Source organism: Scomber scombrus, chromosome 5 (genome assembly GCF_963691925.1).
Source record: "Scomber scombrus chromosome 5, fScoSco1.1, whole genome shotgun sequence".
Taxonomy (NCBI): Eukaryota; Metazoa; Chordata; class Actinopteri; order Scombriformes; family Scombridae; genus Scomber; species Scomber scombrus.
The window spans coordinates 20,624,253-20,643,355 of record NC_084974.1 but is presented as its reverse complement, the minus strand read 5'-3'; the positions used below and the strand labels follow the sequence as shown (position 1 = coordinate 20,643,355).

Below are 19,103 nucleotides of genomic sequence, written 5' to 3'. Positions count from 1 at the left end.
ACACATACTTTTTTTTGTTTTTGGCAGGTTCTCAGCATTAACAGACCTGCTTCGAAGACCAATTCACTCTCTATATCTTTCAACTCTGTGGAGGAGGCCAAGCCTGGCTCTGTCATTGGCTCAGTCCGCCTCCATGACAGAGAAACTCCAGAAGAGGGGAAAGTGACCTACACAGTGGTTGGGGGTACAGACAGAGATGGGACCTTTGTCGTAGATCGTCTGACAGGAGATGTGTATCTGGCTCGTCCTCTTGACTATGAACGAGACATGCGCTACACCCTGAAGATTGAGGTAGATGACTTCTCCCAGGACCCTCCTAGCAGCACCCTGGTCCACCTAGACATTGACGTAGAGGACAGCAATGACCACGCCCCTCAGTTCCCTGAGGACCCCATTACTATCGTCATCTCTGAGAGCATGCAGCCCAGCTCCTCTGTCTATACTTTCCAGGCCACAGACAAGGATGGCAGCGGGCCCAATAGCGAGCTGAGGTACTCCATTCTCCACCAGTGGCCAAACACGCCCAGTCTACTAACCCTCGACCCCTCCACTGGGGTTCTATCCTTGGCCCAGGAATTGGATCATGAAGTCACCTCCAACTTGATTCTTGTTGTAAAGGCAACAGACTCTGCCCTCGATGCCAGCCAGAGGCGCTGGGGCTCAGTTACAGCGAGGGTCTATGTAACCGATGAGAACGACAATCCACCAGTGTTCAGCTCGCCAACAGCTGTCAGTGTGATGGAGGACCAGCCGGTAGGCTTTGTGGCACTGTATGTTATGGCCAGAGATGCAGACCAAGGGGAGAATGGCCGGGTGACCTACACCATCCAGTCAGGCAACACAGGGGGAACATTCAGCCTCAACCCTAACACGGGTAAGTCCAGCCAAGTGCCAGTGCAGGAGGTAGTGTGCCCTGAATGTCGAAGGCGAAAAGCAAGGTCATGGATATCTTTTTTAAAACCATAACCACAATGTTTTCCTATCCTTAACCATACTGTAGTTTCCATGTCAAGATATTGTAGAAACACATGTATAATATGGATAATTTCAAAAAAATGTTGTTATTTAACATAATTCTGGGTTTACAGAGTTGTTCTGTCTGGTGATTACGTTATGTAAGTGACACATCTTAAAATAACTCTTTGGATGGAAATTATGATATAAATAATGATGATTAAAATATCCCTTTTAAGGTGTTTCCAGATACAACAGAAAATTACATTTCTGTGTGATTTCTGGAATATTTTAAAGTAGAGTGGTGTATACAAAGTAAATATAGCGCTTCATCGCCAGTGCGAAAAGCAGCTGGCTAAAATCAATTACCATGTGATCACAAAAGGTTTTCAAATCTTATCAGGATTTCCAGTTGTTTTATTTTTTTTCCAGTCCCCCACTTTGTGCTCCTGTTCCTTTATATTACTAAAACGTTCAGCTTGTCCTCCATCTTTATAACTCCAGCACCTGTTGGGAATTATTACTGTGTCATGCAAATCTCTTGCTCAAGTTGAGGTATTTTCAACTAAAGCAGACAAGCAAATCTGCATCTGTTCTCCTCTGTATGGGTCTTTTCATGGACTTTTTAAGCATTTGTGCTACATCTAAATTTTTGCTTTGTACTGCATGTGTGCTCAACATTTCACATGCTTGAACAGATACTGCAGCCCCTCAAAACGATCACCAACCCTCCCCTACCATAAATACACACAAACTCTGCTTTCTTCTGAGTACAGCACAACTCTTGCTTCACCTTTCATGACTTATTTCTCTCAGTTGGAGGCCAGACAGACAGAGCAGCTTGCCAAATATTAAACACACACACACACACACACACACACACACACACACACACGTACAAAAAATAAAAAATAACACAAGCCTGCACAAGCGCACACACACAACCTATCATCTGTTATTGTGGATCTATTCCCATGAAAGTCCAAAGAATCTCCTGCTCAGGCTTCTGGGAACCATTAGAGAGGGGATCAGTTACGCGTGTTTATGTGTGCACACGTGTGCGTGTGTGTGTGTGTGTGTGTGTGTGTGTGTGTGTGTGTGTGTGTGTGTGTGTGTGTGGGCATGCACATATGTGTTTGTGTGCTTGCATGAGACTCTGTCACTTAGTCAACACTGACCTTGGGCTATTTGGTCCTGTGGGCTTTATTGTGGTGTTTGAGACACGTGTCGATGTTAGCGCCGCCTTCCCCTTTAAGTCGCCAACCAGGATGCCGCCTTGAGCAGCTTGTGGATGGAAACATTCAGGGTCTGTCATGCATGTCACTTTTGCTTCAGTCCAGTGTGTGCACTCATCTTGAAGTGTTTTCATGCACACTAGCTATTTGTTAGAATCATGACAAAGTTAATCCTTTGAGCACCTGGTTTGCTCCTGTTTTGGGGTCATTGACCGAAGACCTGGGACTATCTCTACACACTCTGTTTTCATTACATTGGCATGACGGTTAACCACAATAGAGAGAACTATTGTCAAAAATATATATAGTCACAGAATAAGACACATCATTCACTGTCAGAAGGGAGATCATTAATTCCATGTTTGGAGCAAAGGGAGTGTACACTGGTGATTTGGTGAATTGTTTTTCTGAAAAAGACAACACCATTCATGGATTAACACATCAGTTGTTGAAAAATTACTTCTTCATATGAGACATGACAAATGTGTTGTTGTCTATGAAACCTCAGCTAACCCTCATAGTGCAGTCCAAAGTGTTGGCGCCACAAACCCCACATAGGCTTAAGATGTTGGAATTGGAAACATCCAAAATGAAATCTTTTCCTTGTTCCCACTGTCTTTTTTTCTGCCCATGTGTTATCAGTGATCAGGGATATGGCAGGATCACAGAGGAGTCAAACTTGGTGAAAATATTCCAGCCAGTAACTCCTACCAGATTAAAAGCTTAGGGGCAAGTTATCTCAGTCCTAGCAAGATACAAACACGCACACAAAAAAAAGTTAAAACCAAAACAGCCCTGGCCCACTCTTTCTTTAACAGTTGCAGTTCATTTTAAAGCATGAAATTGAAATTGAATCAGTACAAGCTCTACCCTCTTAGGGCAAGATAATGAAAAGGCAAGGGTGCCCTTAATTTCTACAGAGCACGGCAGGCCTGGTTGTTGCGTGTCTAGAGCGTGTGTTTACTGCTTCTTTTTCGATGGCTGCGGCATTCTCCAATGGAAAATCTCGTAAACTGTGGCCAGAATGTTGGGCTGTTACAGCAGTGGTGGTAGTAGCACTCAGGTAGGCAAGGCTGTATGTGTGGTGGAGATTAGCTTTGATTTGGCCCTCACACGGCAACTTTTCTCACTTGCTTTTTTAATCACTGGACTGCATACAACTTTGGATAGTGGATAGTGCCTCTGACATTTTGCTTTCATACTATAGTTGTCATGTGTAACTGTGTGACATGTGAAACGAGAGTACACATGCACGCACACACACACACACACACATACACACACACACACACACATACACACACACACAGAGGAAATCTCTCCTCACATTTCACCTCTGATTCATCTCTCTACAGGCTCTCTGTCTATTTTCAAACCTCTGGACCGTGAGGAGCAGGACGTCTTTAACCTCACAATAATCGCAGAGGATCATGGGATACCCCAGCACTCATCCAGCCAGCTGCTGTGTGTCCACGTGATTGATGTTAACGATGAGGTGCCCTGGTTTGAGGAGAGCCAGTACGAAGCTCAGATCTCAGAGAACCAGCCTTCAGGAACTAGTCTGCTAACAGTGTCTGCCTCTGACCTGGACCAAGGTGAAGCATACAGTGTGCACTGACTCTATCTTTGGCACATGTAATATCCTTTTTTGTAATCAACAATGGATTCCCACTGAACACTGATTTGGTGATTTGCAGTTCCAAGTACATTTAAATAGGTTAAAACCAAGCTAAATTTGGTTAAACAGTTTTAGATACGTTATATATAACCATTGTTTTAAATTTAAATGCAAAGGTCCTGACTACATGTTGGATTATAATATTAGAAATACTGATTATAGTTACATGAGAATCTTCCACTTTCCAACCAAATTTATCCTGGTTTACCCAAGATGCCAAGATGTCTTTTGAACCCTTACTGTGTGTGTATATAGGTGGATTATCTGTTAATAAATATCAAATTGGGCTGCAGCAATTTAATCAAACACATAATGCCTGTAATCCTGTAATCAGTTCTCATGTGCTGACTATGTGTTCACATTGCAGACATTAACAGTTGTTTTTAATTGAGGACTATACAGGAGGGTGGGGGTACAGAAAGGGTGCATTCCCACAGACTTAGTCAGAAGCACATAAAACAGAAGGATTATAAACTTTCTCTCCAAAAGCAGTTTGTAAACAGGTGAGGTTGCCAGACTCCTTTCTGTTAGCACGCAATCTGGCATCCAGACACCTGAAGCTTGGCCATTACTGCCAAATGCTTAGACAGCAAAACTAATGACAAACAAACAAATAAGTACACAAAGTTATTAACATGAGGGATTGAATACTCTTTTAAAGCATTGTTTTTGTAAAGTATTTACAAGTCTCAGTCCATTCTGAATTAAAACATGGCCACTGTGGGTGTTTCTCTGTAGGAACCAATGGGCAGGTGACATATGGAGGTATCTCAGTGGAAGGCTTCAGCATCAACCCAGTGACAGGTGTTATAACCAACACTAAGTCACTGGACAGGGAGCTTCAGGAATACTACACTGTGACAGGTAAAGTCCTCTGATGGTCAAATACCATTACAGATAATACTTGCTTTAAGATGACTGCTTTGAGATTTGTGATATTAAGAGAAACTCTGAAATTCAAATCTGTCATTTGACAATCATTCTTTTTTTTTGTTTTTTACGTTTGTCTGTTTTTTTGTTTCTTGTTTTAATAGTTTATGCAAAAGATGGAGGCCTTCCCCCCAACTATGCCAAAGCCACTGTGAAGATCAGAGTACTTGATGAGAATGACAACGCCCCTGTCTTTGGACGTCTTTACTACAGCATAGAAGTGCCTGAAAACTTGGAGGCAGTGCTTCTTTTCACTCTTAGAGCCACTGATCAGGATACAGGAGACAGTGGGGAGATGAACTACAGAATTACAGGCGAGGATTTGTTTTGATATACTGTCCAGTTTCTAAATGATCTGATGTGTGATTTTACATACTCAAAATGCTATTTGCCATTGTCCTCTTGCAGCTGGAGACCCCTCAGGAGACTTCCACTTGGATAGACAATCAGGTGCATTATCCACCTCAAGGCTGCTGGATCGGGAGAAGAAAGCAGGTTATACACTGATAGTCACAGCCCAGGACCAGGGGAAACCTTCTCTCAGTGGCACCGCTACAGTGGAAGTGACCATTCTGGACATAAATGACCACAGCCCCCAGTTTCAGAGCAACACATACACTGCAGATGTGTCAGAAGATGTACCCATAGGCTCGCTGGTTTTGGAGGTGAAAGCCATCGATCTGGACCATGGCCCCAACAGCCAGGTTCAATACTTTCTGAGCCATGGCTCCCAGAGCATGTTCATCATAGACCAGAACACAGGCCGCATAATCACAGCAGCACCCCTGGACAGAGAGAGAGTTGCGTCTTATACCTTTGAGGTGTGTGCCAGTGACTCCTCCCCTGCCAACCCACGCAACTCCACCACTCAGGTGACTGTCTACATTCAGGATGTAAACGACAACGCTCCTTTCTTCATTCAGGACCCACTTATTGTGAACATATCTGCAAGCAGTGTGTCAAACCGCAGAGTGCTGGCCACCATGAGAGCAGAGGACAAAGACTTTGGGGCTAATGGCTCTGTGTTTTATCGCTTTGCTAACCCTGTGAGAGGCTTCACCATCAATTCACTAACCGGAGACATCCAGGCCACCGAGAAGCTACAGACTCTGACCCAAAGCCAGAGGACTTTGATAGTGCAGGCCATGGACCAGGGCAACCCAGCTCAATCCTCCCTTGGGGTGGTAATCATTTATATCCGGGAACAGACCTACAGGGGGATTCGCTTCTCTCGCACAGCTAGAGATGTCAGTCTGCAGGAGAATGCGGCTAAAGGTTTGGATGATATCATAAAATGTATAAATATTGGAAATGTATAATGAATGTCGAAAAGTAAAATGTTTTAACATAGTATGTGTTTCATGTCATAGGCACAGTTGTAACACAGACTCAGGCCCAGTATCCCGATGGTTCCCAAACTGGTATCAGCTACAGTCTTTTCAGTGGAAACAGAATGCAATCTTTTGGAATAAACACTCTTACTGGTAAGTGCAAAGATGGCCACATATACTACAACATAATATTTTCCAAATCTTACAGTGTGACTCATTGTTATTTTTTATCAATTAGGAGAAATATGGGTCCAGAAATCGGAAGGACTAGACTTTGAGGAGACCCCAAAACTCCGCCTTGTGGTGAAAGCTGAGACAGCATCCTCCAGCTCCTACATGGCTGTCAACTTAATCCTTCAAGATGTCAATGACAATTTGCCACGCTTCCAACTCCAGAACTACGTGGCGTACATTAGAGAGGCACAGGGCTACGATTTTCCCATTATCCAGGTGCAGTAGCCTATCACCCAAAAGATTATCGTGGTTGGCTATTGTTTAAGTGTGAAGGTGGTAGAATAAAAATCACTCAAGCTTCAGAAATCTCATTGGTTTCTGCACTGTGGAGTAATGATTGTTCAATTGCCTGTGTTCACAATGTCCCCCTGAATATATAGAATAAGTTGTGCCATGAAGCCAGGTCCATATAGCCCATTTTATGAACTCTTAACTTCTAAGTTCAATATTGCTTGCCAGATCATGTTACATTGAAACAACTTTTGCAAATACTTCTATATTTTCTTTACTAATCTGGGGTGGTCTTTACCTCAGGTTGCAGCAGATGACCTGGATCAGGGACAAAATGGTCAGGTGACCTATTCCATTAGGTCATCATCCATGAGTGGCTTGTTCAAGATTGACCCACTGACTGGTAGCATCACCACTGCAGCCATAATGGACAGAGAGATCTGGCCGCAAACCAAGTGAGTCTTTGAACTCTGTTTCTTTGACCCTTTGGTGCAAAACACATCCTGTTTGTTACCATATTACAGTTTCATTTCCCATCATAAATGACTTTGACAACCTTAGAAAATAGTTCAAGTTATAGAAAGTGAAGAGACATAAGGGATGAAAATGGAAATCAGCTGAAAAGCACCAGAGCCTATCAAAGTTAAAAGTAAAAAGTAAAAATAGTGTTTGCCCTGCGGATGGTTTTTAAAAATCGAATTTTTAATTTGGTATCATTAATTTTTTTTAAATCAGATATCCACTCACTTTTTAGTGTTCAATATAAGTACTGATACATACCAGATTTGTGATGTTTTTTTAAAGATAAAAAAAAAAAAAAGAAAACAGTGGTCCCTGTGTACTGGAAAAACATCATACAAAAGTATCTTCTAATATTCATTCTGAAATAAAAAAGATCTTGTAGATCTTGGTTGGGGGGTGTAACATTATGCAATTTCATTCTTAAAAGCAGAAAATTCAGACACTGACATTCATTTTCTGGCACCAGGCTTGTTGTTACAGCAACAGACCGGGGAACCCCACGGCTGGCTGGCTCTGCCACCCTCACTGTGATCATCATCGACCTGAATGACAACAGTCCCACGATTCCTTTGCCTCGGCAGATCCGAGTGCCCGAGGGTAAGTCAGCTTCACAGTGGAAGTTAGTCCAGTGATCTTATCATAAAGCCTTACATCACACTCTCTGGCTGCTTTCTCAGTGGGGCTCAGTGAAAAGGGTCTGACCCTATTATGGAACGAACTATTGCCAAGTTCCTCTGTTCATTTCCTGTTCTTTAGAACAAAGCTTTCCAGAACAGGATATTTCTTAATAAAGAGCAAAACAGCCCAGTTTTTTTTTCAATTTGGAGTCTCTGTATTTTATGTCAGCAGAAGCTTTTTTTGCTCTTCTTATTTTTCTCCCCCTCCTTATTATCACAAACAGACACTCTGATCGGGACAGTTATCACCCAGGTAACAGGAAATGATGTGGACTCTGGGCCAGCTCTCTCCTACACACTACACCTGGATAGAAACACTGAGGGCATGTTTGGGATTCATCGTTATGGAGGTGGCGTGTCTCTTACTGGCCCACTGGACTATGAAGAAAGGACATGGTACACTTTGACTATTCGTTCGTCCGACTCTAAACATCAAAGTGAAGCCAATCTGACTGTGCTGGTAGATGATGTGAATGATAATGCCCCCACCTTCACCCAGGACTTCTATCAGGTACAGCTCCCATCACACACCTGTCTCAATACCTGCACAAACTACCTTTTAGTATACTACTATGTTTGTTTAAATCTTTAAGTATCTGTAATGGATCTATATATATATTTTGTGGTTTCCATCAGGTGACTGTATCAGAGCACCTCCCATCAGGCAGCGCAGTCATCACAGTAACAGCTACTGACCGTGACACTGGGGAGAATGGGAAGATTACCTACAGAGTGATGTCATCAACTAGAGGCGTCTTTTACATTGACCCAAGCAATGGTAAGATTATAATGTGCACATTTAAAGCTGTTTATAATTGTTTTCTAAACAAGGCTCCACTTAATTACCCTTCATAAAAATGTTATCCCCCAAAGCTTGGGGTTTGGACATATTTTCAACACATATCGCAAAGTATTTAATCATTTTGTTCATTAAAAGGCATTGAAAGCCAGATTTAATGTTATTTGCTTCAGATGTTTTGCTTCAGATACCGTATAAAAATAAGTATGTTATAAAATAGGAGTATTTTTGCCACAAGCTATTCTGTCTCCCATTCTCAAATACCATTCTTTTGCCTCAAATAACGTTCCTTCTAATGTTCCAGCCTTGCTACAGTATTTGTAAAAGGTAATAGAAATTTAATGACTCTGTAAAAGTGGACCACCCTGTACAATGGGGAACTTTGATAAAGAATATGATGGCCTCTGTACAGAAGATTAAGATAAACTTGTTCTTTTTATGACCATGTTTTTTATTTCCTTGCAGGTACTCTGTTCGTCAACCAAAAGACAGTGTTTGATTTTGAGAATCCCTCCATCCTTGTAGTAATTGAGGCTCGGGACCAAGGCACTCCATCCCTTTCATCCATTGCAACTGTCCAGGTTCAAGTGTCCGATGTTAACGACAATGCCCCAATCTTTCACCAATCGGAGTACAGGGCAACCGTGTCCGAAGATGGACTTCCTGGATCCACTGTTCTGACCTTAGAAGCTGTGGATGGGGACCTGTCCCGGGATAATTGTGGTTTTGACTTTGCCATTGCCAGTGGTAACTCAGGTAATGCCTTCCAGATTGAAAGCAGTGTGCACTTCTTGGAGGGGAGGGGCTTCCAGACAGTTGGCAGTCTGATCCTTGTGGAGGAGCTGGATTTTGAAGCAATGCCAAGTTATAACCTGACTGTTGTGGTATCAGATCGTGGGATCCCTCAGCGTAGCTCCAGCGTACCTATCCTCATCAGTGTCACAGATGCCAACGACAACCCTCCAGTTTTCAGCCGAGCAGAGTACAGTGTAGTACTGAGTGAGGGTGCGGCAGCAGGGACAGAGATCTTGCATCTATCTGCCACTGATCCAGACTCTGCTCCCAATGGAGAGGTGCAGTACTACATAAGCTCAGGGGACGAGACAGACCTTTTCCAGGTGGACCGGTGGACCGGTGCCTTGAAGCTGCAGCGACCTTTGGACAGTGAGAGGCAGTTGTCCCATATGATTGTTGTCCAGGCTACTGATGGTCAAGGACACTATGCTTTGGTCCCAGTCAGTATTGAGGTAAAGGACATCAACGACAACCGGCCCTTCTTTCCCCTCAAGCTAGTAACTGCTAGCATCAGGGAAAACCAACCCCAGAATGCCTTAGTCACAATGCTGCATGCAATCGACCATGACAAAGGTGTTTTTGGACAGTTGAAGTACTACATGCTAGACAACTCTAAAGATGGAAGAGAGGCCTTCCTTATTAATCAAACTTCAGGAGAAGTTCGGACTCGCTCTACTTTTGATTTTGAGAAAGGAAACTCCTTCCATTTTATGGCTGTTGCCATAGATGCTGGCAACTATTCTGCTACAGTCACAGTGCAGGTTTATGTTACAGGAGAGGATGAATATGATCCTGTTTTCACTTCCTCAGAGTTCTCGTTTGAAGTGCCTGAAGGAGCAAAGAAAGGTCAGATAATTGGCAAAGTGCAAGCAAAAGATGAGGATGGAGGCGTGGATGGCATTGTTCTTTACTCCTTAGCAGACAGTTCGCCTTATTTTGAAGTCAATAAATCAACAGGTGAGATTTCCTTAAAGATGGACAGCTACAGTAGACATGTGGGTCGCGCTAAAAGAGAGGTGCGTCTAATGACACTGGATGTGACTGCCCACAGCCCTCTTGAGACGTCCCGCATGGCAATGGCTAAGGTTACCGTTGATGTGACTCATACATTTTTCGGTCTCACCACAGACATGAATATGATGCTTGTTAGCATCATTGCAGTGTCACTTGGGACAATAGTCATACTGATTATAATTGCTGTGGCACTATGTTTTGTTAAATTAAAACGCCAGAAGAAGGAACAAAAAGCGCAAAGACGGACACCAGCATCAGGCACCATGATGCACAAGCTTGAGGAAACAAAAATAGCAGCAAATGAAATTATTTACCATCAGACCCTTCCTGGATATGCAGCTGTTCAGAGCACCACCAGTGGGGGTCCGTACACTCGAGGGGGATCCCTGGATCCCTCACACTCCAGTGGACGTGGCTCAGCTGAGGCAGAGGCAGCAGAGGACGATGAGATCAGAATGATAAATGAATATCCCCGTGTGTCAAGTATTTCCTCCTCTATGCAGGAGCGCATCTCTGCCCGAGGTCCAGACTCTGGAATCCAGCAGGATGCAGATCAGCTATCAGACGTGTCTTGTGAGCCTTCCATAGATTGGTTCAAAGGGAAGAAACTGGGTAGCCTGAATGAAACTATATTGGCTGGCCAGGTGCCAGTCTACAGGGATGAGGGGGGTGGATATGTGGGTGTAGGACGGGGACTCAGCATCTCCCACCCTAAAGACTATACTTTCCCAGAGGATGGAAAGCCCGCTGTAGATGGCTCCCTGACAGCCATTGTGGCCAGTGATGAGGAGCTGAGGGGCAGCTATAACTGGGACTACCTGCTAAACTGGTGTCCCCAGTTCCAACCATTAGCTAATGTTTTCACTGAAATTGCACGTTTAAAAGATGAAACAGCTCCTCCTAATCCTCGCAGGTCATTTCATCACAAAGCAAAGGCCGAGTCAAGAATTGACCCTCCACCTCTCATAACCTCAGTGGCCCACCCCGGCGCCAAAACTGTACCGCCGAAGCCTGCCGTAGGGAGGACTTTCCCTCACCTGGCTTCTTTACGGAGATCTCCCATCAGTGGCGAGGGATCCATCTCTTCAGTTGCCATGTCTCCAAGTTTCTCCCCTTCCCTCTCACCACTGGCAGCACGTTCTCCAGCGATCACACCATTCAGTGTTTCACAGGGCCCCTCTGCATCCATGATTAGCACAACTGAACATAATCTGGAGCACATCGAGGAAGCAGAGCTGAGAATTTAAATTCTAAAGACAAATCTTAATGGTGAACTTAAACTGAGTCATTGCCGTCCCAGACGTGTTCTACTGTATGACCACAGGGGCTGCAACATTAAATGAGTCAATGCTAATGTCTTGTTTCAAGAGAACAAGTACACAGTATTATACTAAGCAGTCCAAATAGCTGAAGTTGTGGTGCTTAATGAAGAAAAACTGAACTACATGACTAACAGGCCAAAATGGACTATGCCTTTTTTTCCTGAAAGAATCTCCTTATTCTCCTGTTGATCAGTGTTCATTTGCACATTCAAATGGGAATTCATACATGATGTCAATATTTTGTAAAAAAGCATTGTCTATATTTTTATACTTACATGTGGTTTCTGACAAGAAATGGCATTAAAGTGTCAAAAGGTTGCTAAAACCTCAGAATATATTTCTATATTTGTATATTTGTAGCTTGTACTGTATACTTGTTTGTACTGTAAATTGGTTTTATCGCTTGTAATTCTCAACCTTGTGGTTTTAAATGAAGTACTTCATTAATGCTTCATGAATTAGGATTTTTATTGTAAATATTTATAGAATATGAGACATCCTTGCTTGAACAAATAAAACATCAGTCAGAATAGAATATTGTGTGATCAGATTTTCTACGGATCCAGTGTTTGATCTCACATCAAAAGGTAATCATGAATGTGAAATACTTAAAAGTTATGGTAGTATTCAACATGTCCCTTCATTTTCTGTGAAGGAAAATGATCCAATGATCCTGTCCTTCAGGTGCCCTGGCTTTAATTTATCACAATGAGCCTTACTGCTTTTCCTTTTGCTTTCTGATTATAATTCATGTGAGGGAGTCCACTGAGCAGCTATGTGATAAATGTAAAATAGTTTGCTCCATCAGCAGCTTATTCATTCCATAGAGATTAAGCAAGTCTTGGTCATTTTTCTACTCGTCTCATGTTCCTCAGTAAAATAATAAGAGACATTGTTTAAGCTCAAAATCAGTGCTATCCTGACACTGAAATTTGCAGCAGGGTTTTCTCATTTCTATTCAGATTTTGTTGTACAGATCAACTGAAAAAGTGAATGTTGTTTTTGGACCATGTTTGTCCCTGTTTCACAATAGCACCATGAAGAATACTATATGGATTAAAGGTAAAACTAACAAATGTTACATACAGTATGATGGAAATATGAAAAAACTGTATATTTATGAATGTTCAAACACCACCATAGAATGTATTTTCTAGTTAATGAAAAGAAATTCATATGATAAACATGTTTAGCCATAATTCACATAATGCTTTTACACAGATGCCTATACGCCATAAATGCATTCATGATTCCTACTTCCTAATCATGGTTTTGGCAGCCTTTACATGATTAAATAAAGTGTAAATTTGCATTAATAACTAACTAGAGTCCTGCCGTAACCTTAAATGCAAAGGTTCCTCTCTCCTTCGAATCATTAAAAAAAAGTATTTTGTTGGCTTAATGCCCAGTTTTAGACATTTGATAACACTATTTTAAGCAACACTAACAATCTACAGTATTTTAATTTATTGTGTATAGGTAGACCTCAGAAGCCGAGAGGCTTTGTAAGCTATTTACAAGGATGTTATTTTGATCACGGCCAAATATACATGAACACTACCTAACTGATAGAATGAAGGTACATTTTTGTCTGTATTGTTTTGTATTGGACAGTGTTACCTACCACTTAGTTCTATGTTTGTCCAAACTGTGCGGTAACGGTGCCATAGAGAAGAGAAATTCCTCCAAAGTTCACTCATATCATTCTAGGCTTGTCTAGGGAAATGTTTTGAGCAAAGTGCCTGATTAAAGTACTTATGTGAACACAGTATATGTCATCTGTCTCATTTTTCTAAACACAGAATGATGCATGAAAATGAATAACATAATTATAAGCATAATGTGCAGTTTAATCCACAAATGTACATATAGCTGTATGATTGTTTTGGATTCCAAGTGAAAAAGATGCCTCAAGATGCCAAATGTCTAACAGGCAGGTAGTGATGTGACTCTACCAATGTCTTACCCATAACTCCTGTGTGTTCATGAGTTGAGTTTGTCAAGTCACTGATGTTTTGTTGATTTAGACTCAACAGATCTGGCATCCAGCTACATTTACCAGCAGTACCATGTAACATCAAGCTTATATTCAGTCAGAACTCCACATTGTCCCAAATGCTGACCTGAAAGAGTCAAGTTCAGTCCCAATATCGTACCAATCATAACATATTATAAGTGCACAATACTTAATTTAATGATAGCCATTAAGTGTTATTTAGAACTTGATAGGACTCACAGTATATATACGGCCGTGACAAGTCATTTGAAATAATGACTTTACAGATGCCCTCATTTCTGCTGAAAGCAGACACGAACTAATAAAGACAAATTACCATTAGTTCAGTGAATGTGAACTGAATCCTTTTCAGCACAGATGAAAACAAAACACAAAGCCTTATAAAAAGCACAGACTGAAAGCCATAAAGGAGCCTTTGGTTGCTTCTCATGAAATTCTTCAATCAGCTTTATTAATTTTTCATGATATTTTTGTGTTGAATTTAGCGTAAGACTTATTTCCCTCATGTTTTTTTGTATTCTAACGCCCATCCATAAATCTTACCAATAATTCTCTTCAAATTATGTTTTGGAAAAGCATTTAGACTTGGAACTCAGAAGTCATTCATCATGTAACTCTGATCATACCCGGGTAAAAAAGTTTTAGGCATATGCAACTGACATTGTTACAAAAGATTTAAGTTATCATTACTCCTCTGTTATTGTCACTGCATTCATCTTTGTTTTGCTACTTTTAAAATGTCAGCCTGTTTCTCTATTGTTATAATTGTCCTCAGTTTCTACTCCCCAGATCATACAACACATTCAACAGCAGGGTGAGGTAGAGCAAATTGGCCAAGTTGTACTTCTACAATCAGGGTTTAGTATCACTAGAATGGTTTGTATTGTACATAAAACTTCTAAATTAAAAACTTAATAATGGCTTTCAAGTAACATGTTTATATAACAAAAGCATCAATAGAAAATCTCAATGATTATTTTGCCCTAATTAGCTTTTCATCAAACATCAGAAAGTGCTGCAATATTTATTTTCTCTGTATACATACATTTGTTAGAGCTCTTCTGAACTTTGATATTTCAGAAGAAATAAATGTCAACACTGATACTAAATATTGTTATTTTTTAGTATCCAACCCCAACTGTCATGGTAACTCATTGCATCACTGGTGTATTGCCTAAGGCTAGACAAGACTCCCGCTGCCTGATGAAACAGAGCTGAAACTGGACCAGTGCTGTTTGTCCGCTGCTAGGCCTGCCTCTGACTGGTTACAGAACTGCAACCTAAACCCTGTGGTACTGAGCTATAATACACACTATTACACACTCTCTCTCTCTCTCTCTCTCTCTCTCTCTCTCTCTCTGTGAAGTGAATTCATCTGCTTTCTTTTTCTTCTCTGGACTGGAAATATGGGCGGAGCTGGCTGAATGGGATAGCCCGTTGATAATACACCCAGCCTGAGTGTCATAGCATACTCAGGTTATGAGATGAATACTGTGACCCAAAACCGAGCACCTTGGATCAGAGGCCAATATATACACAACAGAACCTAGATGATATGAGTAAGAGGGCAAAAGCCAAGTCATTACTCCAAGCTTAAATTAAAGGCTATGGGTAAACCAAATGAAATCTATCATTTTCCCGTCAACACAAAGTGGATACAGAGGAGGCTGCTCTGTTAACATGCAATCTTCAATGCAGGACTGCTCATTTTTACTCTTTTTCTTTACCCTTAGTGTTTCTGATAGAGATGTCAAAGCTGTCATGCTTATGATGGTGATGATGCTGAAAATCCTTTATGTTGCAGTTCTTTCAATAGCCTTATCAGCTGTTTACCAAATTTACTTAATACTTAAATTGTGGCATTGTTAATCTGGATGATATTCTAATATTTTCCCATTATTACTGTCGGTTCTTACAACATTGTACTCATTGTATTTTAGAGAGTTGGAAATGAGGACTCTGGCTAAATTTATTGTAACAAGTTATAGCAAACAGAGAAAGTATCCACCACTGGATTAAATATTATCATGACCAATAGTCAGGATGAACACATTTATGAGAATAACACCAAAGTTGACAAATACTGTACCAGAAAATCCCATTAAAATTGTTAAAGCACACTTTTCTTCCAGTGTTTTCTTCCAGTGTTTATTAAGCTACCTGTGTTTATGCTGCTCATGCTTAGAGCAGTTTTTTACACAGAGGAAACATCCAGCCTTTGAAATCCTTAAAAATGCTCAGGAAAAAAAAGGTTATTCATATTGATCAGTCCCATACTCTGATCAAAGAATATGCTAATCAACTAATTTCATGCATTGCTTAAATATGTGTCCCTTTGTCTCCAGTACCATACACCAATAATATATAATAGCTGCAATTCTCTTCCTTGCAACACAATAAGAGAATGAGTCATAACTGCTCTGCATTGCGCACTCTACTGAAGGCAAGATCTGAAGGATTGGTGAAATATTTGGTTTCAGTGTTGCTTCAAGATTCAGCTGCTGCTTTTTCCACTTGTATTATATAAACAATACTGTAGAAGTTGTATAATTACAAGATTACCCTGATGGTGCGTCACTGGTAAACATATTGTTTACTGGTAAACATATTGTTTACCAGTGAATTACCAAGAAGAGCCTATGAATCTCTGACAAAGATTTTAGTGTTTTTCTTTTCAACTGTCATGACTTCTTCTATATCACTAATCAACAGTATCACCTCAGAAAAAAAGTATTAAATCTTTGGTAAACCACTTGTTTTGTCTTTTTAAATTGTAACTGATAGTTGCACTCCAAGGTTGATGTCGGCCTGTGCATGTCTTGTATCACTTCCTGGAAGCACAAAATAGAGTACTTTTTTATTTTTGTATACTAATTGCATCAAAAACACTCATGCATATGTGGCTACTTCACCTGTCATTGTGACAGGTGAAGTAGCCACTTACTTGCTGAGCCTGACACAATGGAGATTTGGCTAGGCAAAATTACACTTCATGGTGAATTACAAACTCGATCCATTATGTAACAGAGTGAGCAATTTTTACATCAGACACACCCATAGTGCCTGATTGTAATCTATATGATGTAACTTAATAGGCCACCTGAAAAATAGGTTCAGTGATGTAGTTAAAGGAAAAATATGAGATATGATATTCTAGAGTCCAAACTTATTCTTGGCAATTAAATATTTTTTCTAGCCAGACACTGTCAGGTTAGGCCTTTAAATAAACCTCAAACCTCAATGTTAGTGTCCACTATTCAAAAATTGCCAGTTTGAAGAGAAATAGACCTGCAGTCAAATTTGGTTTGTTTGATTTGAAATTGTGGGATAATGAACAGAATATAAAAAAAAGTTTCCTCACAAAATCACAAAAGGCTATTTATGTGTGAGCTTTATTGAAAAACCTGTTAAATATAATAGCACTACTTTGCTATTATATTTTTGGCTCAAAAATTAGGGCTTTTGGTCCTTTTGGCCTTTTCAAGTGTCTTGCGAAACAGGTTAGCACAAGACAGCATTGTCCTCTGTTGTTGATTAGTTGAAAATATATAGAGAAATGCTCAAATTAGTGGGGAAAAGACTGGGAAAGATTTTAAATATTGGGAGTTTGCTGAAATGTTAATCAGTGCGAAACTTGATTCCAAAACAGAAATATGGGCCAAAAAGTGAATTCTGAAACTTGAAATTTCAGCTCTAGGCAAAATACCTCTTTATATAATAAGCCTAAGATATAATTATCACAATCATTTTATGCTCTAGTGACATGGAAACTTTAAAAGGGAGATAAAAATATTTATGAATTTGCTTGTCAAGTTATACTAGATAGACTGAGGGCCAATCCATCAGTAAAATTACTTTAGATAAACCCTTCTGTGGGGCTACTTGTTTAATAAGGCACTGGGGCAGCTGGGGACCGCATGGTGTCACATGTTGTCAGGAGACCCAAAGTTCCTACCTGTCATTAATGGTAGCCAAGAAATTAACCCTTATTCAGATTTTCCAGAGACCTTTCATGCTCTTTAGCAGGAGAGGGCTTGTGTAGCCTTGAAGGCGTAATGACTATAACGACTGGAGGATATAATGGGTTTAACATGGCTCTGCAGAAGAGCTTGTGCCATGGGTCCTTCTCACTGTCTTATTTTCAAAAGCATTTTCTATAATGAAGCTACAAAAATAGGCAGACTTTCAAAGGTAGTTAACCAGGGCTTGATAATGTATTTCTTTTTTTTCTTCTTTTTTTTCTTTTTCTTTTTTTTACAATAGGCAGTGATCTCATCTTGATGACATAGTATATGATGTGACAGATAAAAAGATGAATACCAGCTGCAGAGATCAGTCAATTGTGAAGTGAATCATAGTGAAGGATATGGGTTTGCGGACATAAGGAATGTGAATCTGCACATTCGGGTGTGAGCTGCTTTGTCTGAGGGCCCTTTGGTCAGGATCAGACTCTTCCCTGGAGAAGTCCAGGCTACCACCCAGTTAAAATGAGGCCAGAACAGAGAGAGGTCTCTCTGCTCATGCTTGGATTACCCATAAACCCCTCATACCTGCAGCTTGCACGGAAGTCTCTGCTCCTTGTTCCCTCAGCAGAGGGCTAGGCTCCAGGGATGCTCCATCCTCAGCTACCACAATCCTTTCTCCAAACACTCCAGAGAGATTTTTTTCCCCCTCCGATCCTCTTGTCTCTTACGAGTTCTGTTTTTTCCCCTGCTCTCTCTTCAAGGTCTTGCCAGGCTACTTGCGTGACTAGAGGGAGTGGAAAAAAAGGTTTCAAAACCCATTGGCACGCGAGCCCCAAATCTATTTTAGGAGAGTGTTCTTTTTTTCTTTGAAAACAAAAAAGCCACAGGGAGAAATAGGCAATACTGGGGTGAAGGGGGTCTGTTTCTCATTTGGCCAGGCCTGCCTCCTGTCCTGCCCCGCCAGCGTCAGAACCACAGCTCTATGGAGAAAGAGGGTGGCTCAGACTAGGGAGGAGAAGTGTTTTTCCTGCAAAACCGCGGCCAAAACTATGGACCCTCATCTTAGCCCTTGTCACTTAGCAACCAGCCCAACCTGCTTCCCATTACTAGGCCATCTGCTTGTATTTCAGGCTTTACTTTGTTTTGATTTGTTTCGCCCCTTTTTAACTTTTGTCTTAAATTCGCCATGATTAAATTACTGCATTTAAATTTGTGCTTCATTGTTAATTCATTTTCATTAGGCATTGTATGGTAGGCCTGCTGCAGAAGCATTTACTGCAATGCAGCCCATGGCTCAGTTCCATTCTGCCCGTGTGATTTGTTGCAGTAATTGTGTACAGTGGTTTGTGGAAAGGACAGACAATGAGATAGGAATTCAATAAATTATGTATGGGGCATT

General features: G+C 41.0%; 1 protein-coding gene across 1 annotated transcript in view; it reads left to right on the top strand.

Moving 5' to 3' along the window:
• The window catches only part of LOC133980879 (protocadherin-16-like), a 73,433-nt gene extending 61,786 nt beyond the window's left edge, over positions 1–11,647 (top strand). Inside the window, exons 9-20 of the mRNA XM_062419722.1 lie at positions 28–874; positions 3,545–3,784; positions 4,606–4,731; positions 4,902–5,111; positions 5,206–6,072; positions 6,168–6,281; positions 6,367–6,578; positions 6,897–7,048; positions 7,582–7,712; positions 8,017–8,303; positions 8,429–8,570; positions 9,057–11,647. Of these exons, the coding sequence (XP_062275706.1) occupies positions 28–874; positions 3,545–3,784; positions 4,606–4,731; positions 4,902–5,111; positions 5,206–6,072; positions 6,168–6,281; positions 6,367–6,578; positions 6,897–7,048; positions 7,582–7,712; positions 8,017–8,303; positions 8,429–8,570; positions 9,057–11,647 (5,919 nt within the window). The remainder of the gene's footprint in view (positions 1–27; positions 875–3,544; positions 3,785–4,605; positions 4,732–4,901; positions 5,112–5,205; positions 6,073–6,167; positions 6,282–6,366; positions 6,579–6,896; positions 7,049–7,581; positions 7,713–8,016; positions 8,304–8,428; positions 8,571–9,056) is intronic.
• Positions 11,648–19,103: the final 7,456 nt, after the last annotated feature.